General features: G+C 41.9%; 1 protein-coding gene across 1 annotated transcript; it reads left to right on the top strand.

The window, feature by feature from the left end:
• The first annotated feature begins 3,894 nt into the window (after window positions 1-3,894).
• Window positions 3,895-11,088, top strand: LMOD2 (leiomodin 2). The gene is made up of 3 exons (XM_024757846.1): window positions 3,895-4,262; window positions 9,302-10,543; window positions 11,062-11,088. Exons 1-3 carry the CDS (start codon window positions 3,990-3,992, stop codon window positions 11,086-11,088), a joined length of 1,542 nt encoding a protein of 513 aa, XP_024613614.1. The 5' UTR covers window positions 3,895-3,989.
• The last annotated feature ends 13,175 nt before the right edge of the window (window positions 11,089-24,263 follow it).

Below are 24,263 nucleotides of genomic sequence, written 5' to 3'. Positions count from 1 at the left end.
TGGGAAATAGTGTGTATCAGATTGACAATCAAGAAGCATGAAAATAATTCTCTCCAAGATAGAGAATTTTTTAAAGAGAAAATGCAAATCTTCAGATGGCTTATAGTATTGTGGACTCTAAAAAGCAATTCTACTCAAAAACACAGTGTGATCAGGTAAAAATCCCAAAACAGAAAATGCTGATGCTAGGAACACATTTGACTGGGAATTTTTTCCCTCAGTGTAGACAAGTTTGCAAAGAAATCTAAATTATTCATCATACTTAGGTCTGGCCAGGGTTAGGCAGTGATGTTTAATTACTCAGCAGAATTTTATCCAATGGATTTAAAGTTTCTGGAGAAAACGTAAAGAGGGATCCAGTGAACTAAGCTCATCCAGGAGTTGTGATTATTATCGTGATCAGAGTGATTTGTAACATATATATTAGAATATCTGAATGACCATTGTTCTTAAGGTAGTGTCTTGAGAGGCCATAATTTTTTTCAGTGATGCTGGCACAGAGAAGAACACTTTAATGTCTCCTTTTCCAGAGCTATTTTCAGAGTCATTCATGGGCCACCCAAGATTTGGAAGAAGAAACTCACATGAGACCATATTTATTCGGGGTTGTTCCAATGAGAAAACTAAAATATGTGTGTAGTGATTTTTCAAGAGATCAGTTTCGACACAATAGAAAAAAGAATTTTCTAATGATTTGAGCCATCCTACAATGGAGTGAATTTTTGGTAATGTACAATTTTCACTGAAAGTGTTCAAGCAAACACTAGATGACCATTTATAGAAGTGATAGGGGATTAATGTGTTTCAAAGTCCCTTAAAAAGCTGAGAATCTGTGATTCCAAGAATATCTGAGTCATTAGTTTATAGTCACTTAGTTGTGTATAATCTGCATCAAGCCCTCACTTCTCCAGGTCTGTGCTCAAACGTCACTGTATTAAAACAGAGATCTTTCCTACATGAAATATTACTCTCACAATCTTCTTCCTTCCCATTTACCCCGATTTATTTCTCTCCATTGAGCTTCTGTCTGATATGTTCTGTATTTACTTGTTTATTTACATATTGTCTGTCTCCCCCAACAAGACTATGAACTCCACAAAGGAAGGGACTTTGCTGGTTTTCTTCAGTGCTCTAACTCCAGCTCTTAAACTGGAATCTGACACACAGTGTATGTTCAATAAGTTGTCGAATAAAAATAATACTGAAATATTACAGAAAAGTTACAAACAAGAGAGAAAGAATAAAACACAATTTCATTTTTTGGTACATAACTGCATCTCTCTAAATTTGTATACCGGTCAACATAGCATATGCGCCTAATACAAAATTGTTGAAGAAATGAAGCTGTACTATTATTTTAATATATTTTTTCATCTTTTTTTCCAAAAAACACATAGGTTTTTACATAGTTGTAATCATCATTTTTTAACCTAAAATGTCATTATTCAGCCAAATAACTCATCTTATTCACCAGATTTGGATATAATAATTTGATGTCATTTCCAAAAATCAAATCCATTTTCACATTAAAAAGATGTGTCACCACTGAGGCTACACAAAGGTATATGCTAGAAGCCACAAAAAAAACAATGAACTCATCATTTCTAATATCATAATCATCTCTCTCACTAGTATCATTGAAAAGAGTCATAGTTATTTTGGGAGGCAGACTACCACAATGAGTTAAGGTCATAAATAGTTAGCCAAAACATTGTTGCAAAAAAAAAAAAAAGTTGGAGGACTTCCACTTTCTGGTTTCAATACATACTACAAAGCTATAGTAATTATGCCTAGGTGGTATTGTCATAAGAAAATAGACTTACAGATCTATAGAACATAATTGACCAGAAATAAACCCTTACGTTTGTGGCCAATTAATTTTCCACAAAGGCACCAGTGCAATTCAATAGGAGAAGGCCTAGTCCTCAAAAACAAAAAACAAACAAACAAAAAATGAAGACAATTGGACATCTGTATACACAAAGATTAATTTAGACCATCCCTTACACATATGCAAATATTAAGTCAAAATGAGTAATAGACTTAAATATAAAAATCAAAAACTATAAAACTTAGAAGAAAACATAAGAGTAAGTCTCTCAGACCTTGTGTTAGGAAAGGATTCCTTAGTTATAATGCCAAAAGCTCAAGCAATAGAAGAAGGAATTGAGAAACTAGACTTCCTCAAAATTAAAAACATTTGCTTTTCAAAAGACACCAACAGACAATTCACAGAATGGGAGACAAAATCTGCAAATCATATATGTGATAAAGTACAGAATATACAAAGAACTCTTATAACTCAGTAATAAGAAGATAACCCAATTTAAAACTGAGCATAAGATTTGAATGAATATTTTACCAAAGTAGATATAAGATGACCAATAAACACATGAAATGGTGCTCAGTGCCATTAGTTATTTCAGGAAAGAAATTTAAAACTATAATGAGCTACCATTTCACAGGCACTAAAATAGCTATAATCAGAAAGAAGAGCAATGACAAATTAGAATGTGGAGAAACTGGAACTTTCATCATTGCTGGTGGGAAAGTAAATTGGTGCAGCGGTTTTGGAAAATAATTAGTTTCATGAAAAGTTAAACGTAAATTTACCTTATAACTTAGCAGCTCCACTACTGCATACCTACCCAAGAGAAATGAAAACACATGGCTACACAAAGACTTTCACATTAGGTGTTCATAGCAACATTATTTATAACTACCCAAACCTGGAAACAACCCAAATATTCACCGACTGCTGAATGCATAAACAAAATAACATAATTATACTTGTGTTGATAAATGTATATTTCTGTGCATATACATTTTAACCGATGTTTATATATCTCTATGCTAAAATGATATATTTATGAAGCCCTGTAAACTATGTATATATTTCATCACATTCATAAGAATATGGGCACATATATAATTTCAAATTAGCATCTCTTCATTTTTCAACCCAGATGCAAATCTAGTTGCAAATTTCTAGCTCTACCACTTCTTAGCTCTGTGGTCATGGGCTAGTTACTTAACCTCTCTGAATCTGTACTAGTAAAATATGGGTAATAGTGTACACCTTCCAGGACTGTGGGATTAAATGAGATAAAATGTATAAAATGCTTAGCACTAGGCTGGCACGGTGTCAGTCCTTAATAAATCACACCCAGTATTATTATTTGTCTTTTTGGAGTTTTAGTTGCAAATCTAGTTGTTTACTAATATTCAGGGGTGAGAAGAAGGAAGCCATCTTGTGCAGAGGAGAGAGCTACACCTCCCCTTCTAACTGTCTGACTTTTTCACTTAATTTCTCAGAGGCTCAGTTGCCAAAATCTGTAAAGGAGGATAATGTAAGTCATCTCACAGGACTTATGATCAGGAAAATTACATTCAAGTGCTTTGCAAACTGCAAAATGCAAGGTAAATAGGAAAGTGCTATATTATTATAGTCTTCTGTTCCCATCAACGCCACCCACAATATGTTTTTAGGAGAACCAGAATAACTAGAGGGATGTGCAGTCATTTCTTATCCTGGGAGATTATAAGGAAAGAATCTTTTTATGACAGTGGTGGTGGTAGCGAGGCATTTTCAAAATAAATGTTACCCCCTTGTTGTCTGAATACAAAGCAAGAACTGGGCTACTCCCTATCTGAAGCACTGTCTGCCTGTCCTCATGAGCTATCAGGCTCAGCTAAATATGTCCCTGGCCAGTATGTGAATAATCCCCACTGGTTCCGAGACCTCCATCCACCACCGATGTGACATTCTTTGTGTTCAAATGTCTAGCTGACGTCTGATGCTTAAAACAGCCTATGTCTTCACCTCTCTCTGCATTGTCACAGCCTGTACCACCACTCTTAAAAGGCTATCGCAGGCACTCCCGGAACCAGTTGCTAACCAGCCTACCCACTTGTTTCCCCTGCCTGCTGCTGGCTGCCTTGAATGCCTCGTGCTCTGAGCTCCTTGTGGGTCTGACAGAGCAGGGACCATGTCTACCTTCGGCTACAGGAGAGGACTTAGCAAATATGAATCCATTGATGAGGATGAACTCCTGGCTTCCCTGTCAGCCGAGGAGTTGAAGGAGCTAGAGAGGGAGCTGGAAGATATTGAACCTGATCGCAGCCTTCCCGTGGGGATGAGGCAAAAGAGCCTGACCGAGAAAACACCCACAGGGACATTCAGCAGAGAGGCACTGATGGCCTACTGGGAAAAGGAGTCCCAGAAACTCTTGGAGCAGGAGAGGCTGGGGGAGTGTGGAAAGGTAGGCTCTTGGATTTTTTTTCTTTAGCTGCTCCCACAGCCCTACCCCGAACCCAGGAAGCTGTTTTTTCTAACTTTTCAGCCCTCCTCACTTTTCTTTTCTTATAACCCACTTGTAGCTGCTATTGAAAATCTTCTCAGGCTGAAATAGTCATCTAACTTTTATGGCCACCCAATGGATTATATGTAAAATTCTTAGTTGGGGGTCCCATGATTGACAAGGATGGGATCTTCAAGAAGAAAATAATTCACAAGCAAAGCATGGGTTTAAATATTTTGCCAAACGTAAGTCTAATTTGAGTTATAAGTTGGGGATGCCGCATAATAGAAATGTAGATGTATTTATATATGTGTATAGATATGTATGTGTGTATATAGATAGTGGTTAACTAAATTTATTTTCTTCTATAAAGACGAAAGGGTGTACTCTGGTTCCTTGGACTGTGATGGTGACTATAGTAAAAATAATTCTTTTTTTTCCAACAGCAGGAAGTGTGGGGTGATGAGAAGTATAATGGGGCAGAGAGTCAGGCGACCTTATTTCTACTCCCTGCTCTGTGCATAACTTGTAAGATCTTAAACAGATAGTCGCTTCTGCAGGGTTCTCTTTCCCATCTGTCGATGGAGGACATTGGATCCAGTGTTTCTTTTGTGAATCAAACACCCTTTTGAGATTTTGATAACTTATGGACCTTCTAAAGAAAATGAACGTGTGCTTGCGTAAACATACACACATTTTACATAGAATTTCAAAATGATGACACACATCCTGAAACCCACCTAAGGACCCAAGTTAAGCATGCCTGCGTAGATGATCTCTAAGATTCTGTTCTATTTTATAATGGTGATTCTAAGGCCAGGAAATGTGCTTATATTAGAGGTCAGACTTATTAAGCTCTTGTTCTCTGACCTGTAAACAGTTACTTTGAATTTGCCAAATGAATCATTCACAGAAGGAAGTTCAAAAAACTAGGCTCTGGGAAAATATTATAGTAATGACAATAAGAATGTCAAAATATCAAATTCCTGAATTTGTGGAAGAACACTGGTCAGGAGCGACAGTTTAATACCTCTGTGCTCCACTGGAATTGTCTCAAATCAAAATGGCCCAAAGCCAATGGCAAGACTTCCATGGTACTAATCTAGGCGCTGTTAGATGATCTTGGTGATAGGGTGTGTTGGCCACATTTTTAGCAAGATATGTGTGAGTCTTGTCCATGTCAATCATCGCAGGAAGGGCCACTGGGATCAGGCCAGGAGCTGCCAAGGCCACGGTGGCCGCCTGCAATGAGGGGCTGAAGGAGTGGGGTGGGTGGTGGTGAGAAGGAAGGATACACATGATGGGCCAGGATTTGGGTTGGTCAGTTCCTCCACAACCATGATTTTCAGAGGTCTTTTTTTTTCTTTTTCTGATGTGGAAATGTGTGTCCAAAATCTGATCAAATATAAGTATGACATTTTCCTAACAGTTCTTAAAGATGTTCCTTAATAAAAAGATTAAAATTGCCTCATAATGTCCAGGACAGATAGCCATTGGAGCAATAACCAAGCAAAGGCATTTTAATTGCATAATGTCTTGAGATCAGTGGAAAACAAAGGGCAAAGCCTGTTGTCAGCTGTTGATGAAACCCACTAGCTCCTGCCAAAGGTTTTGCTGATCCCTGATCCCTGCCAATAGCTTATCAGCTCAGTTAGAGAGGCTTTATGTTGATGAACTTTGATTCCTTTCTCAGCTAGTTAACTTTTCTCCCGCTACCCTTTCCCTGCTGGCTAGTTGTCTCCGGAGTCACAAGGAGTGCTGAGCAGAAGCTTGCCAGTGGAGGGTGTCAATCCATTTCCACTCCAGGAAAAAGCTCAAAGCAGCTGACTGGTGGGTAGGAGGGGGAGGGGGACGGCAGCGTAAGTGAAGAGCAGCCCAGTACGGACCATGAGAAGGAGACAATTATTAGGCTCCTCCTGGTTCTGTAAACGCTTATGAAAATCCTGTTCAACCCCTAGGGAATGACAGCCTCTGCTCAGCTGGACTCACACAAACTTATCCTGCATTAAACAGCTCCAAGGGGCCATGCCGACCCAAAGATGTAGCTCTCCTAGCTTGAGTGTCTGCGGGGCTTCAGGCGTAGGTGCCAATGAGTACATTCATTTTATTTCACTGAATTCTTACCTTCTGGACATGAGAACTGAGACTAGGAGAGGTGAAGAAACTCATTTGAGATAAACAGCTTCTAGCTGAAATTCAAACCAAGTTCTGTTGGCACAAAGACTGTGATTCTCAGAATGTGGGTACACCAGCATCACCTGGGATCTCCTCAGAACTACTAATTCCAGGGCTCCCCCAGACCTGCCAAATGAGCAACTCTGGGAATGGGGCCCAGCACTGAGCGGCCTCACAAGCCCTCTGGGTGGTTATGACACACACTGGTTTGAGAACCACTCAACTCTACTGCAGTTTCTTTGAGACTCCTCTCCACAGAGGTTTAGTGACTTGTCTAAGATCAACCCGCTCTTTATGCATAGGACCAGAACCAGAACGGAGCCAAGCCTCCTTTTTCATGTAATGGTTCCAGGGAGGTAATGAGGAGAAATCGTTAGACACCCTCTTCTTTTTGCCTAATTTATGCCCTAAAGGTACCAACATCGCCCCCCCCACCCAGCACCTCATGCCCCCCTCCACCTTCCCACCCCTATATTCCTGCAAGGATCTGGGTTAACTACAGAGCAGTGGCAGATAGGTGATCTGGAACAGTGCAGTCATTACAAATGCCAGAATAATTTTGAAAGTAGGCAATGATTGCTTTTATATCCTCCTTCCTCCCCCTCTAGACACCTTTCTCCCCTCTGCTGTTCTTCTCTTAGATGTCCCCCACCTAAGGTGACTAGCCATCTCAGATTATCTGGGACTATCTAGATTTTAGAACTAAAAATGCTGCTTCCTGGGATACCTTTCAGTCCTGGGCAAACCAGGACGGTCGGTCACATTCCCCCGACCCCAGCCCCATCAGTACTTTTCTCCTAGGACTTGTCCCGACTCTCAGCGGCTGTTAAAACCAATGTCAATTTAGAGCCATTCCGTTAACAAATGTTATTGAGTCCCTACTACGTGCTGAGCGCTATGCAAGGTGAACAAAACAGACATGATCCTTCTCCTTACCCCACAAGCAGTCTTTTGAGAAAAATGACAAATCATTAAACAGGTACTTTTTAGGAGGAAGTACAACACTGTGGGAACACGTCACAAGGATAATTTAAGGAGGTGTCAAAGACATTTCTGGAGGAAATGTCATTTAGATGTTACAGGACAACTCATTGCTGGATAACAGTTTCGCATATGACCTCTCCAGATACATTTAAGGGGAAAACATCTCTTGCAGATAAAGCCTAAAGTTCTTTTAAAAACTAGAGGTTACAATTTAATGGTGGTATGACAGGCAGTATACCTTGAATTTTGTGACAGGTCCCTTTCTTCCAAATACTGAAACAGCTAAAAACATATACTTACAACACACACATACACACACACACTGTATCACTCTCTCCTCCTCCTGAATAAGTGAGTAAAAAATTAAGACTGGAGGAGGCAACCGAGGAGCGGCTGACCCCTTCCCCAGGCCATCACGTGGTGCCTGCCACTCCAAGCAAGTGGATAACTGGAGGCTATTTTGTGATAGCAACTGGGCAAGCAAACCTGGAGACCAGCACAGTGTTTTCCAAAGCTCATTCCATACGCCTCGGCCTGGGGTCAAAAACATTTCCAGTGTGGAGGGAAGAATCAAGGCTTTGGGGACAGGAAAGCATCTCAGGACTTTAGAGAAAATAACGGACTAAAAAGATTGCATTAGAGAAAATCAGACTCTGTCAGCAAGTTCGAGATTTTTATTTTATCAGAAAAGGTAGCAAGAAAAAGAGAGATGGGGTCACGTGAGCTTCTCAGTACAAAGAGTCTTGTAAACAGGGAAGACAAAGATGGAATGAAAGTGTGTTTGCCTGAAAGTCTCTCAGAATTGACACCTGGTAACTAATTTAAGACCATCAGGCTGAGGCAGTGGCTTGCTTCAAGATTTTCTACTGTTCTCTGCTGTTCCACATTAAGGGTTGGAATCTAGCTGGTGCCAAGGGCGATTATCTTTCCCATCTCGTGACTCCTGCAGTCCTGTCTCATTTAACCCTGTGATAACATGAGATTTCAAGCTGATTTGCTGAAAAGGGTGACCTGATTGAGTTTCTGCAGAGAGCTGGGTTTTGACCTGCTGCTCCCCTGAACAAGCAGCCCTGCCCCCTCAGCTTCTTTCCCTCAGCTTTCAGGTGCTGTGGGGTCTCCGAGACCCTGTGCCAGGCTCTACCCCAGAGGGACATGCCCCGCCTCTGTCTACACTGAGACATGACAGGGCAGAGGGTTCTGGGCTCCTGTCACATAGGCTATAGGAGGCAAATAGGGGGAAGAATTTTTGAACATTAAGAAAGGGAACCCATGCACCTGTTGTATATTTTCGTTGTCACTCGTATGTTTCGGATGGAGAAATAAGGAAGGACGGAGGGGTGATTCCCTAAGGGATAGTTGAATTTGCTAAACTGTAATGGACTAGGAGTCAAGTAGTTCAGAAGAGGTAGTCAAGAGAATAAAAATTTTATCAAGGGCTTTCCAGAGCAGAAGTTCCAACATATCTGTTCAAACTGGTAAGATGATAGCAAACTTTTAGTCAATAAACTGAATTCTGCATATTTATTTTGCAGAAAACAAAAGAAACGTTTGTAGAAAAAGCTGTTGGGCTATGCAAGGAAGTACTAACCTTGGTCACCCAAACTAGAGAGCTCAGAAGGTGGAGATGAACTTTTTTGTCTTATATACTTCCGTATTACTTGCTGTGTGTTACTTTTTTAAAAGTTTATTGAGATGTAACTGACATATCACATTGTATGAGTTTTAGACGGACAACACGATGATTTGATCCATGTATGTATTGCAAAACCATGTGTTACTTTCGTAAATTTAAAAAATGTGCTTAGAAATGACAAACTTAATGAGGATACCATGCTCTTTAGGTTGTAGAAGAAGACAAAGAGGAGAGTGAGGAAGAGCTTATCTTTACTGAAAGTAACAGTGAGGTTTCTGAAGAGGTGTATACGGAAGAGGAGGCCGAGGCCGAGGACGAGGACGAGGACGAGGACGAGGAGGAAGAGGACCGCGAAGGAGAGGAAAGAACAATTGAAAATGAGAAAGGGATGAATGGATCTGTACATTACGGTAGTGTCAATTCTGACAACTCGAGGCCAGAGACATTTAAAAGCCAAATTGAAAACATACATCTGACCAACGGCCACAGCGGAAGGAACACAGAGTCCCCGGCTGCCATCCACCCCTGTGGAAACCCTACGGTGATCGAGGATGCTCTGGAAAAGATGAAAAACAACGACCCCGACACCACGGACGTCAATCTGAACAATATCGAGAATATCACGTCGCAGACCCTCATCCGCTTCGCGGAGGCCCTCAAGGCCAACACGGTGGTGAAGACCTTCAGTCTGGCCAACACGCGCGCCGACGACAGCGTGGCCACCGCCATTGCGGAAATGCTGCGAGTCAACCGCCACATCACCAGCGTCAACATCGAGTCCAACTTCATCACGGGCAAGGGCATCCTGGCCATCATGAGGGCTCTGCAGCACAACACCGTGCTCACCGAGCTGCGCTTCCACAACCAAAGGCACATCATGGGCAGCCAGGTGGAGATGGAGATCGTCAAGCTGCTGAGGGAGAACACCACGCTGCTGAGGCTGGGTTACCATTTCGAGCTCCCAGGACCAAGAATGAGCATGACCAGCCTTTTGACCAGAAACATGGATAAACAGCGGCAGAAGCGGATGCAGGAGCAAAAGCAGCAGGAGGGGTACGATGGGGGAGCCAACCTTAGGACCAAAGTCTGGCGAAGAGGGACGCCCGGCTCTTCACCGCACGCATCCCCCAGGCACTCTCCCCGCTCATCCCCCAAACTCCCCAGGCCAGTCCAAAGCGTGAGGAGCCGTCCTCTCATCACGCGGAACATCGCAGAAGTCATCAAACAGCAGGAGAGTGCCCAGCGGGCCTTACAAAATGGACAGAAAAAGAAAAAAGGGAAAAAGGCAAAGAAACAGCCAAACAGTAGCCTAAAGGAAATTAGAAATTCCCTGAGGTCAGTGCAGGAGAAGAAAATGGAAGACACTTCCCGACCTTCTACCCCACAGAGATCAGCTCATGAGAATCTCATGGAAGCTATTCGGGGCAGCAGCGTGAGACAGCTAAGGCGCGTAAGTAACCCGAGGGCAGACCCTGGGGCGCAGACCTCGTAAAGGAGCCGGCCTCCACCGCACAAGGGTACCAAAGTCGCCTCTCAAATACTTAATATTTTAAATGTTTTAGTATGCCAGAGCAGGCTACCAAATTTGGAGCTTCAGAAGCAGGTCGCCAGATAGCACATTTCCATTTGAGAGATGTGCCTGGTCCACCTTCCTGGCATCTCAGTCTTTTAAGGGCCAGGCTCATCTTAAGATACTTCAATCTAAAAAAAAATCCCGATTTCCTTAATAAGAAAATCAGGGCATTATCATCTACATTCCAGAACAGATTCATCACTTGTCAAAAATTTTACCACAGAGTTGCAAGTGATTTAAAACCTACTTTATAATATAAAATTTGAGTACCAACGGGCAATAATCTATATCTGAGTTCTTCCTGGAGAATACTGCTAAAGACATACTCTACAGATATTTTTTTCACTTTATCATTTGTACTGTTTTTATTGAAAGAAAATCCCCTATTTTTGTAGGTGGAAGTTCCAGAAGCTCTGCGATAAAAACCCGATCTTTAGAAGAGGATGCAGAATTATTCAGTGGTATTAGATAAAATGCATTGTGAGATGTTTCTAAAATACCTTCTTTAATTTGAAATGTTCTCTGACTTTAAAAGTAGCCTCACCCATTAATTCCAAAGAGAATTTGAAGAAACTATCACCATGTTTCTTCTGTAAATATGAAAATAAACTTTTTTATGTCATGAGATTTGTATTGGCAAGAAGCAGTTTATTTAAACATGCTCTGGCTGTGTTGGTAATTCTGAGCTGTAACGAGTTAATGAAATGTGCTGTTATTTTTGTAATCCCAATAAATTTGGATTGAAGTTTTTCATTTTTTTTTTAAACAAACTAATTTTTTTTTGTAAATTGATATTCACATCTGTCAGGTGTGTTTGTAACCTTGCTAAATATTAAAAATACTACATTCTCAGCCCCCCCAAAAGGTTTGGGTCCTTAGCATTTGCCTTTGTTTTCTCATGTCTAAGAAAATCTGATCAGAGCTCTCTATAAAGGTCTGGAATCAAGAACCTTCTTAAAAGTCTTTTTGGTAGTGAGATAAAAGCTTGGGAAATGACCCCAAAGTGACCATTATCATCTTAGATGCATGGATGTTGGACCCAGGATGGCAGCTGACACTCCCATATTTCCATAAGGCTGATAGGTACCCAGAAGTCATTCAGTCATTTATAATTAACACCAACTATTACTGGAAGAAAAAAAAAAACAAAAAACAGTTGAAAGTTAGAAATCTCTTGGTAGGGCTTCCCTGCTGGCACAGTGGTTGAGAGTCCACCTGCCGATGCAGGGGACACGGGTTCGTGCCCCGGTCCGGGAAGATCCCACATGCCGCAGAGCGACTGGGCCCGTGAGCATGACCGCTGAGCCTGCGCGTCCGGAGCCTGTGCTCCGCAACGGGAGAGGCCACAACAGTGAGAGGCCCGCGTACCTAAAAAAAAAAAAAAAAAGAAATCTCTTGGTAGAGAGGAACTAAGTGCTAAGGGAACGTCTGGAAGATAGGGGCTCCCCTGAATTCAGAGCTGTCTTGAGGCTGATGCTAAAGGTTCACCGTTCAACTCTCCTTTAAGCTCTCCCTGGATGAGCTTTAGTTTAATGGGTCTCAGCCTTTTTGTGCTCTGGATACATAGTGATGATGTCAGAGTCCACCACACACATCCAGGGACAAGGGTACATGTATATGCAATCATTCTACTCCACCTCCCTCTCACTCAAGAAAGATCTGAATTCAGATAAGAGAAAGACCTATCAGAGATTCCCTTCATTCCACCCTAGTGTTCCTCTCCAATTTATGAAAGCTATAAATCTCCTCTGAAGTCCTTTGTATTATCTATGATTAGCAATGTTTCCCTTGTGTCCTACAGAGTATGACAGTGGTCCTGGCGAGCTCCCTGGGCCACCCGTTTAATAACTGTTTCCTGACTTTGTGTAGGGAGTGACTGACATTTTCAGAACTAAGTTGTGTAGTTTTCACAGCAACATTAAAAGGTGCTCTCCCCAGTTAGTCCATGAGGAAACCCAGGCTCAGGGGGGCTGGGATTGCCTGGGAGCCTGGGGGTTTCAGAAGCCCGTGCTCCTTCTGCATCGCTGCCCGTCTCTGCTTGCATCGGGGCTCAAACGCCCCACCCCACGAAGGCTCCCTGTTCTTAGAATAACAGCGGGGATTTCAGTTTCCCTTAGTAGTGACTTCACTACTTTACCCCTTTCCACTAGTGTTTGCAATCATGTTCCTTATTGTTGCACAAAGAAATAAAAGCTAAAATGTAGGTTTTTAAAAGGTGTGCATGGGTGCAAAGGTGTGCAAGGCCAAGACTGACCTTCCTTTCCCCTGACCTTTGTGTGTGCATGAGGACGGGGCTCTTCTGAACGCCAACAGCTTTCAGCTCCATCATGATGAGGCAGAGGGGCAAATGGTTGCTGATAAAAGGGTCCTTTGATAAAACCATGTATGAATCCCAGAAAAAGAGGGTGTGCAGAACCGGGAGGGAGAGGCGAGTTCCTGGGCTGCCGGGAGCCGCCAGGGCTGTGGAAACCTGCCAGGCCTTCTCACCAGAAGTGAGTGATTGGGAGACAAACATTCTCTCCTTCACAATTTTTTTTTTTTTTTTTTTTTTTTTTTTTTTTTTTTTTTTTTGCGGTACGCGGGCCTCTCACTGCTGTGGCCTCTCCCGTTGCGGAGCACAGGCTCCGGACACGCAGGCTCAGCGGCCATGGCTCACGGGCCCAGCCGCTCCGCGGCATGTGGGATCTTCCCGGACCGGGGCACGGACCCGTGTCCCCTGCATCGGCAGGCGGACTCTCAACCACTGCGCCACCAGGGAAGCCCATCTCCTTCACATTTTAAAAGACCGCTTTGCTGGAAATTTTTGGGCTTCGGGAGAGAGCAGCGTGCCCTTACGAGGCACTTCACAAAATGTAAATAAAGATATCCTTACAGTCAACCCACAAAACAAAATATGATAAAGCCCCTAATAAGACAAGTATGATATGGTCAGGCACTAAGTTGGCACGTTTTTCATTCAGGAAAAGCATTTCTCGAATGTGATTTCAGAATACAGCACTGTAAACAGGCAAGGTGTCATGACTCCTCAGCACAGAACAGGGATCCTTAGTTCATCCTTCTTGCAAACTCACAGAGCTGGTATGAAGGCCAGTTAGTTCATCGTCTCTAAAGAGCGTTCAGCTCGCTGGGAGAGAGGCTGTCCAAGACCAGATGAAGCGTTTAGACCATGATTTATATCTGCACATTAATCTCTTAAAGTACGCCTCATCCTGATTGAAACAGGGCCAGGATGCCGAGTCTCACCCTGCTTCTTGAGCCCTGCTGCCAGAGGTATTCAATAACTCAGTGATTTAATCCCTGCCCTGATGTAGTTGCTCCAAGTGAGTGAGAGGGAAGAGGTCATAACAGACTGCAGTGGCCAGTATTGAGAGGCACGGAAGACTGGGATAAATCGATACATTCTTGAAAAGACCTCTTAACTACTTCATTTCCAGACAAGTTCACACTGTCTTTTCTTTGTTTCTCTGAGGTTTGGAAGGTGGGGGTTTGTCTCCATCAGTCATCAAATAGCGGATGTAAAAGACAAAGAACTGAGGTAAGAATTACAAAACTCAGAAATGTGGTACCAATACGGACGCACCCAACTTCCACAACTATTTTCTGAGTGCCTGCCATGTTCCAGATACTTCTGGATACTGAGGATACACAGTGAATGAAGGAGATAAGACGCCTGTCCTCGTGTCACTTACAGTCTAGGAGAGGGAGCTGACACCATTCTTTCACGCATCGTGCGTCTGTATCAGGTGCCTCCCGTGGATGAGGCACTCTCCTCGATGCTGGGGAGACCAAGTTGAATTAGAAAGTGTCCTCCAATGCCAAGCAGTGAGGATCCTCATTCCTTCCAGAATACGCAGTAAGAACTGAGCTAGAGGCTGGTGTAAGGTCCTATATGAGCACTGAGGCAGCTTAATTACCTCAAGCTGGGCTTAGCATACTTTTTCTGTAAAGAGCCAGAGATATTTAAAATAGCATATAAAATATTTAGATATTTTAGACTTTGTGGGCCATTTGGTGTTTGTCACAGCTATTCAGTTCTGCCATTGTGGGGTGAAAACGGCCATAGACAATACGTAAGTGAATGAGTGTGTTGGTGTTCTAATACAACTTTATTTATGGACACTAAAATTTAAATTCCATATAATTTTCATGTGTTGTTAATTTTCTTCTTTGATTTTTTTTCAGCCATTAAAACATGTTAAAACTCTCCTTAGTCTGCAGACTGGACAAAAACAAATGTTGAATGCATCTGACTTGTGAGCCACAGTTTACCACAGACCCTTGACCGAAAGCAGATAAGGGGTCAAGAGAAGCTTCTCAGGGAAGGTGACACTTGTTTTGGATTTTTAAAGAATAGAGAAGATGCCAGGCTAAAAAAGGAATCAAATGGTAGGGGTGATGAATGAAGAGAGACATTTAAGTTTGAGAAAACAGGGTATTATAGAAAATGGTAGAAAATCATAGGGTTAATGTAATTCTATAAAAACAAGAATTTGGCAGGTTTAATATTTTAGTTTTTTTTTTCTGGTATTGATAATTTTGGTGGATTAAGAATAGTAGTAGTATGTAGTTTCAGTATGGTCTTTTCTTTTTACAAAAATAGTATGTGATCATTAAGAAAAACTAGAATATATAGATAAGGCAAAAAACATAAAGAATCCCCAAAATCTCACCCACACAGAACTACTGATAACCTTTTAGTGTATATCCTTTTAGATCCTTCTTAATGCATACTTAAACACACATATAACTTTTTTTCTACAAAAAAGGGGAAAATAACACACATGCCATTACGCAGCCTAGCATATTTTATTTAAGCAATTTCAATAGCTTGAATATTCAGTTTATTCTGATTAGACCGCTGATGTTGGAATTTAGTTTGTTCCAACTTATCTTTTTGAGTTATTCTAACTTTTAACTTTTCCAAAAAGCCCTCAGAAGAAAGGATTGACTGACAAATCACAGCTAAGAAGCCATCTCCCAGTTAGACATGAGTTGCGAGTACCTCATCATTGTGGTATACCAAAACTGGAAATTAGGTTTCAACCAAATTGTCATGTTTACCAGTTTCCTCTCAGTCAAATTATACGCCTATCTGAACCACAGAGGCATGCTTTGGTAAGACGCACTTCAAAAAGTCCATTCAATTTTCTATGTCTGAATAAAAAGCGTGGGAGGGGCTGAGCGTCACAAAAGTCCGTCCTGAACAACTCAGTGTGGGCTAGGGAATGTGGATTCATTATGGGAGTCATGGAGAGCACAGAGGATTTCAAGAGGAGGAGTGACATGATGTTTATACAGCTTTACAAAAATAGGGCTTGCGTAACCGAGAGAAGGATGGGCTCAGTGAGGCCCAGGCTGGCGACAGGAACACCAGTTAGGAGACCATTGCAATGATCTAGAAACAAAGTAATGCAGACGAACTGACCGCTGTGTAGGTATGAAGAGGTCAGAACAGACAGAGCAGAGACTGAGAAAGCGCACGCTCCACAGAATTTAGTTACTGGTTAGACGTAGGGGGCAGGAGGCAACAAAAGAGAGAAGTCTAGGTGGATCCGATCCTGGCTGGGCCACCTGGGTGGGTAGTGGTGCCACAAAACGGGACGATGGCACACAGCAGGAGCAGGCTTGGAGGAAGAAGGTGAGCTCAGTTTTGAATAGTATCGTGTCTGAGGTGCCTGTCCATTTGAAAGTAGGGATCTAGAATCATGGGGTGGGATTCGGGCTGGAAGTGAGGATTTGGGGGTTGTATATGAGTAGCATTTAAAGATGGGGATTTGGACGAGGTCACTCAGGGAGACCGTGGAGAAGGGCAGAGGCTGAGTATGTCCACAGAGAAACCAGACAACTCTCAGGCAAAGCAGAGAGTTGCGCTAAGGAAGGGCCAGTCGGCAGCATGAGATGCCTCGGTGAGCTCTGCAGCTTGACAGGGTTTACTTGAGCCGGTGATCTTGGTGGGAGCAAGTCCATGGGAGCCGTGGAGATGGAAACTAGACTGCAGGGGTAGAGTGGGGCGACTCTACCACTGCAATGAAGAATGTAGCACGATACTTCAAATAATGGGTGTGCTGGTCTCTTGCAGAGGCAGCCGGTCCACAAATCTCAAAATCAAAAAGGCACATCTTCCTGGCATGTCATTACATATTATACTATATTATATTATATTATATTATATTTTCACATACACAAATATATACATACATTATCATTTTTACTTTATGTGAGAAAAAAATGTTATATATATTTCTCTGTAAATACATTTATATATTATATACATACTTTTCCTCATGTCAAATAGAAAGGATGTATATGTGCACATACATGTATATATACAGTCTAGATAAAGTTAACTGGAAACCTCAGTCCAAAGTCTTCCGCAAGATTTCTGAGAATTTCTGGGATGAAGGGGCTGGGGGCCGGAGGTTTATCTGCCCATCGTTGTCTCTGGCTCCACGCACCAAGCATGCATCTAGCAAACCTATGGTTTAATGGCCCTATTTCAAACCACATGGAAATGGACCTGTGGCAATCAGCCCTCTTTCTTGGTTTTCCCAGGTTCAACATTACATGAAAATTTGGGAAATAAAGGTAAGGTTGACATTACAGCAACACAAATGACTTGATATCAAACATGAGATGTTACAACAATAACAGAGGGGCTAATTCCCCATCAGAGATTTTTTTCCCCCATGGCTATTTTATCCCACATAATAGTCTGTATTTTCCTGTTAGTTTATTACACTTTCCTCTTCTCTCATGATTCACCCTCATTACTATCCTCCTAAATCACTCCTGGGAATTCCAGATTCTCTTCATTTTGTTTTGCACAGCAAATTCAACTCTCTCCAACCCCTGGCGAAGGGCAGCTCCAGTTTACCTTTGCATATCCAAACTGGTCAGAGTGGTGCAGATCAAAAGATGGTTTTATTTGCCAGGAGCCTCCCTAAGGTTATGGCTGTGAATAGAATTTCTCCCCTTGAAAATGGCATATCCTCTCATTGATCGCCACAAAAACCTTTGGTGGGTCACTCACAATCCGTTATGCCGACTGTTGCTTCTGAACTGGCTTCTTCCTAACTGGTTCCTAACCAGTTGCTTCCTAACTGGTTTCTCTGTCTCCATTCTCCCTCACCCCACATTGATCCTCCACATGCTAGAGTGAGATTTCTCCAAGATGCAATTCTGTTGACATCAGTCACCTGCTTGAAATTCTTCCATGGTAACCCATATTCTGCAGAATAAACTTCAAATCCCTTGGCCTGGCAGACATGGCCCTGCTGATCTTTCGGCCTCATCTGTCCTCATGTGCCCTGTGCTTAAGCCATACTAGCATCGTGCAGTTCACTGAAGCAGTGATGCTGCCTCTTGACACGCACCTTTCACATACCATCCTACCTGCCTGGAATTCCCCTCCCACTCTTTACCTCAGGGGGAGCACCTACTCATTCTTCAAGAGACCTTGAAAGATGAGTAGCTGATTGAACCAAGGAGATGGGGAACAGGGCGCCTTTCAAAGGAGACTCTATTCTCTTCCACACTCTCCCTGGTGACCTCAACCAAACTCCTATCTTTAAATTCCTCTCATACCACGTGATGCCCAAATCCTTACTTCCAGCACAAATACCACCCTCGTGATTCTAAACCCATACGTTCAAAAGAACAGGCACTTCAGACACAACGTATTTAAGGCTGAACTCATCTTTTTCCTCCAACACCTGCTCCTGTTATATTCTGTATTCCACTATCTTGTGATACATTTTACCTTGCATTATATAATACCTGTGTAGATGTCTTAATCTTCCTACTATCCTACTGGATTCTATATCCTGGAGATCCGGGACTTTATCAGCAAGCACTCAACGCATATACCTGAATAGATGGAGAGGATTAGCTGCTCAGCGACAATGAAGAGACAAATGACAGTATCTTCTCGCCATCCCTCCCAGGGTGGCCAAAGGGTGATGCGGGACCAAAAACGATCATGGTTGAGAAACCAAGTTTAGAGGCGAGATTGGCCCCAGGGTCTGTGACAGAGCAGGACCTACATGTGGAGGCTAAGGGGCTCCAAGGAGTGCATCACTAGGGAGCAGCCAGTGGTAGGCACTCCCTCTGTGTGCATTGCAGGGCCAGAGCTCTAAGAATATCTGCATCCACTCTTGCTGGCCCTCCTCTCTCAAAGCCTCACTCCACTCCTTCTCCCATGTGATCTGGGGCCATGGTCAGGATGTAGTCACGAGCGGCTGCGCAAGCTACAGTCGGGAGAGTGTTCAGGTAAGCTGAGGGCTGACACCTGGCGGGTGGAAGTCCTGTTCTCTACATCCTGAGGTCAAATGAGTATAATCCTTAAACCCCTAACCCTTGAATTCATTAGACACATTTGCACGCCGAAGCAGAAGTCTTTACTCTGATATACTATCTATTTGTACATTGGCTATTTTGCACTAATTTTCAGATGACTAATCACTTGTTCCATATTGGAACTTTGTGTAATTAGCCATCTAGTCTTTAGGACAAGTTCAGCAGGTTCTTAGCAACACGACTTTTGTGGGGTTACAGATTTAGAAGTTTTAAAAAGTAAGCATGTATTTGAAGTCTAGCCATCTCCTCCGATCGAAATACTGTTGTCACTCGTACCCACAGCTAAATTCTCTGTCTTCCTGAATGAAATCTCAGCTGATCCATCTGAGTAATCATCATTACATAAACACTAAAACAAATGATCTGAAGTCAGTCTCAAGTCACAATTTGAAATTTGCCCTCAGCTGTTGCCTCATAGTTGCAGACTATGCAGGAGACCAGCAGAAAGCTGAAGATATCACAGTCAGAAAGAGCAAGATCATACTCACCAATGTGCTCAGTTATTTTTCTCTAAATGCTGCTTATATATATATATATATATATATAAAAATGCTGCCAGGAAGTTTTGGTGATTCTTCTCCGCGACACTCATAAGAAGGTTAACAAGAGTCTTGATCTGTCAGAACTTGTTGGGATGGTAACTATGCTTTTACCCCAGAAGCTGTCATTAATAAATTTGTTTTTCAAGAAATGCAAATTATTTTTAACAGAAGCAAAAAAAAAAAAAAAAGGCAAAACAAATCCAGCTGCTTCTCCACACGTGATATTCACAAGTTAAAAGTCACCACTGGGGTGATGAAATCAATGAAAAATGCTTAAGGAAAGAGACACCCTGACAGAGATTACTTGAAATTCAGAGAGAAGATTCTGAGGTAATTCCACATAAATTCTTGTGTAATCATTTATTAAGCATTTGGGATTACTCAAACATGCCAGTTACCTAATCTAATATTTAAATGGAAAAAAAATTTTAATGGTGATGGAAGGAGGAATGGGGATTGGGGATGAGCAAACAAAACAATTATGAAAGATTCTATTTACTGAATACTCCAACCATCTGAGGCTGTACCAATCTCAAAACTGGCCTTGGCTTTTGCTTTAGTGGCTGTTGGTTTGGCTGCATGATTTTAACATATTTTCCTTCCTGCTTTTTTTCTTTTGGAAAACAGAATGACAGCATTTCCCTTTGGGTCTTTACATGTGCAAAAGCAGAACAATCCCAGGCCTTCTACAGTTGAAGTAAAGATACTGGAGTAATACTTTTTATCCAGAAGTAAAGATACTGGAGTAATACTTTTTATCCAGATCATTGCTGGTGTCTTGATGTACCTGAGAGGCCAGGAACTATAGTGGTCGACAGTACATCCTTTGTATTAAGACAGACCTAAGTCTGATGCTCAGCCCTGCCATTTACTACTTAACTTGGTGCAAATTGTTTGTTTCATTTGCCTTGGCTGAAAAATTGGGATAATAACCTCCTCATGTAAAACATTTCATGTAATGCCCAACACTTACTAAGTGGTCCAATAAATAGTGGTTAGTATTATGATGGGTCCTTTTAAACATGACTTTTCTCAAAGGAAAAACATCTCAGTTATGAAAGGTCCAGGAGTGGAACAAGCACAGCCAAGGGGCTTCTGGAAGCCCCTTTAAATGGCATCATCATTATTATCAAAAAGTGGCTTGGTCTGAACTAGCTGATTGCTCACATTACAGTAACCCCTGCAGAAAGGAGACAGGGCCAGGGGATGCTTCCCTGTGGAAGTTAGAGAGCAGTCTACACTGGGAATTGCACACTAAGTGTGCAGGTGTTTATCAGAAAAACACTTGTATGGGCAGGGAATGTACTCCCTGTACAAAGCAGAACCAATACCTGGAGGTGTTCTTTTTTTTTTTTTTCCTTTTTGGCTGTGCCGTGCAACCTGCAGGATCCTAGTTCTGCGTCCCCTGCAGCGGAAGCATGGAGTCTTAACCACTGGACAGCCAGGGGAGTCCCTATTTGAAGGTGTTCTTGACATTTCTTATACAAGAAATCCATTGAATTTTCACTGTGCTCCCCAAACCCCAGCATCAACTCACAAGTCTCAAGAACCCACACATGCGAAACCAAATCCTCTTCTGTGCATTTTATACCCCTTTGCTCTCTTGGTTACCAGACAATTACTGTTAACTTCTGTCATGGGGGAGAGATGTAGGAGGGATGACAGGAACCATAAAACAACAACAAAAAACATTGTATTGGATAATTTCTAGAAGAGGTAAGCAGAATGGAGGTTATTGCTTTAATAGTCAGAGAAAGAGTAGAGCTGGAGGACGATTTAAGGGGACAATGCTTTCAAGAGAAGCAGTAACTGAAGACTGGGAAGCAGCCCCCATAATTTTCTGAAACCTGTTGTTGCTTCCAGTTCCCTATTCAACATTGTGTAGTAATTTCTATCTCTGGGGGAGATGCTGTGAAAAAAAAAATGCCATTGGGAATTCAGGTATGGAAACCAAACAACCTGGGGAAAAGTTTTGTGTATTTTGAACTTTACATGGCATTATTTTTGTTCCTTCAGACTTGTTAGAACAGATCTCGAGTCAATTAATACCGTCGTCAAGGTGCACATTTATTCAGGCCAGTTATTCCAGAAGAAATAGATGACAGTCTAAATGTTGCCTGGGCCTGCATTTCACTGAATAGTGTGTAGGGTATCGAGATTTGTCCATGTCTAACGGTTGGTCGTTTTTCCCAATTATAAGAGAACAAACAGCCATGGAGAGCTGCTGACATAGCGTTGACAAAGCTTGAGATGTATTTCCTATATTACATCAGTGATTCAAACTCTTGCCATATTTAGAGATAAATCTTATGGCAATTTGATGTTAACACTCCTACATAAAACAGTCTGGAGTCACCAAATCTTTAAACTAGCCTAAGTTTTCATCACTAAGCTCATTGCCAATCTCGTGCGTAACGCTTACCAATAGAAGTCTTTTCCCTATCTTTTTCTGTCTTCCCCACATTTTCTCATTAGATGCTGAGTGCAGTCCTGTGAACTCCCTAAGAATCATGACCTATGGCTAAAATGTTATTTCTCTATCTAAATGGAGTCAGCTGAGAAACAGTGCACTAATTCCTCCTACTTATACCTGGGCAAGTTAGTAATTTCCACAGGCCAGGATGGTTCCATAAATACATTTTCTATACATCAAAATACGTAAATGTTCCTGTTCATACACACTAACACAAAGAAAATTTCAAGTGGCTCCCCAGTGACCTGCTAGAGGAACCCACACAAGTGTATCTCCAACATCTAGTGTCGAGTTTTTTCCAGCCCTTCTTTCTTCTTCACCGTGTGCCTTTTTGCCATTCTTTCATGATCAGTCATGAGCATACCTTCTATTCCTGATTGTGTGAAGGTAACTGAGTAAACTACAAAAACCTGCTAGGGAGCTGGCAGGCGGGGTTGAGAGGGGAGCCTGATTTCTCAATGGGTCTTAGAATTACGTGGTCACATGAATCCTCTATTACCCTGATGTAGATATATTAATACATGGAATGAGAGATGTGTTTTATTTTGAAGCCTACTTCCAACTTACAGTAACAATAATCATTTAAAATAGGTTGGTTTAGGATAGGGCATTAGGATAACACTGGCGTTCAAGCGCATTCACCTAGTAGCTCTGAAAATACGACGTCTGGGAATTTGTGACAACTTGGGAACATGATCGAGGAGAACATTTCCTTATGTTTCTGTTTCTTCTTGCTTGATTCACCGGTTCCTATTAATATTTAAGAAACTTGTGTATTTGAAGGTTTTGGGGGCAAGATTCTCCAAAAATGTTAACAGTTTGTACAACACCCATCCCCATCCTCAGTTTTGTGGAAAATCTTATCAACATAAAGACACAGCAATGATTTTCATGTGTTGAAAGATGCTCCAAAGTTTTATTATAATGTTGGACAGTTCATATGCGGGGTCACTACTGCAATTATCATTTACCATATATCATGAACTGAGACCAAGATATGAAAACAGCGCTACATCTACATGTTAACCAGCCATGCAGTGGAAAGAATACCACATTTTTTTCCTACAAGTATCCTATCTTTTCCAACAACCACCAAATCCCACTTGAGGAATAAGCTTTACAGAATTACAACTGAACTCAAATGCATAATGTTTCCCCCTATCCATCTTCTCCCACGCAGGCTATTGGAATAGCCAACGTAATGATGATTGGTTTCAGATTTAGCTAGCTGGGAAATGAAGAAACATATATGAAAAATATACAGCGGTCCCTCAGTATACACAGAAGATGAACCCCATGGATACCAAAATCTGAGGCTGCTCGAGTCCCTTATATAAAGTGGCAGTCCAGTGGTTAGGACTCTGTGGTTTCTCTGCCGAGGGCCTGGATTCGATTGCTGGTTGGGGAACTGAAACCCCACAAGCTGCACGGTGAGGCAAAAAATTTCAAATAAAAGTAAATAAATAAATAAAATAAAATAATAAAAGTAAAGTCAAATAAAATAAAATTTAAAAATAAAATAAAATAAAATGTAGTAGTACAGGGAATAGAGTTGGCCCTTTGTCTTTAGAGGATGACATCTGCGGGGAACAGAGAGCTAGCTGACTGTGGTGCTCCCCGTCAAACCAGTTTTTCTGTTGTTCTGCATTCTGGAAAACAAAGTGATGAAAATGGAAAGTAAAAAGAAGGATGCTGAAAGGGCTCAGGTTGTGTGTAGAATTTCTCTTTGCTGGTGGTCTAACTGGCATAAACCTCATCAGGCTGTCCCAGACATGTTGGCTGTAAAACCGTGGGGCACTGGTACAGATCTAAAGCATTCATCGGGCTCAGAATCTACTTGAACTTTCTAAACATCTTGAGGCAACAGGTCCTTATAAACATGTTCCATAGGGGCCAGAGGTATTCATGCATGAACAAAGCAAGACCACTTACAGAAGAGAATCCATTTACAGGTGGCTTGTAAAGTGGTTGCAATTCTAGGACTATGCTTATTAAGTTAGACTCTAATAATTTTTTTAAGTTGGTTTTATTTTTTTAAAGATTTTTCTGATATGGACCATTTTTAAAGTCCTTATTGAATTTGTTACAATGCTGCTTCTGGTTTTATGTTTTGGTTTTTTTGGCCATGAGGCATGTGGGATCTTAGCTCCCCGACCAGGGATAGAACCTGCACCCCCCCGCCTTGGAAGGCGAAGCCTTAACCACTGGACCGCCAGGGAAGTCTCGA

This window comes from Neophocaena asiaeorientalis, unplaced genomic scaffold (genome assembly GCF_003031525.2).
Source record: "Neophocaena asiaeorientalis asiaeorientalis breed wild unplaced genomic scaffold, Neophocaena_asiaeorientalis_V1.1 scaffold116, whole genome shotgun sequence".
Classification (NCBI taxonomy): domain Eukaryota; kingdom Metazoa; phylum Chordata; class Mammalia; order Artiodactyla; family Phocoenidae; genus Neophocaena; species Neophocaena asiaeorientalis.
This window is presented reverse-complemented; position numbering and strand designations above follow the sequence as displayed.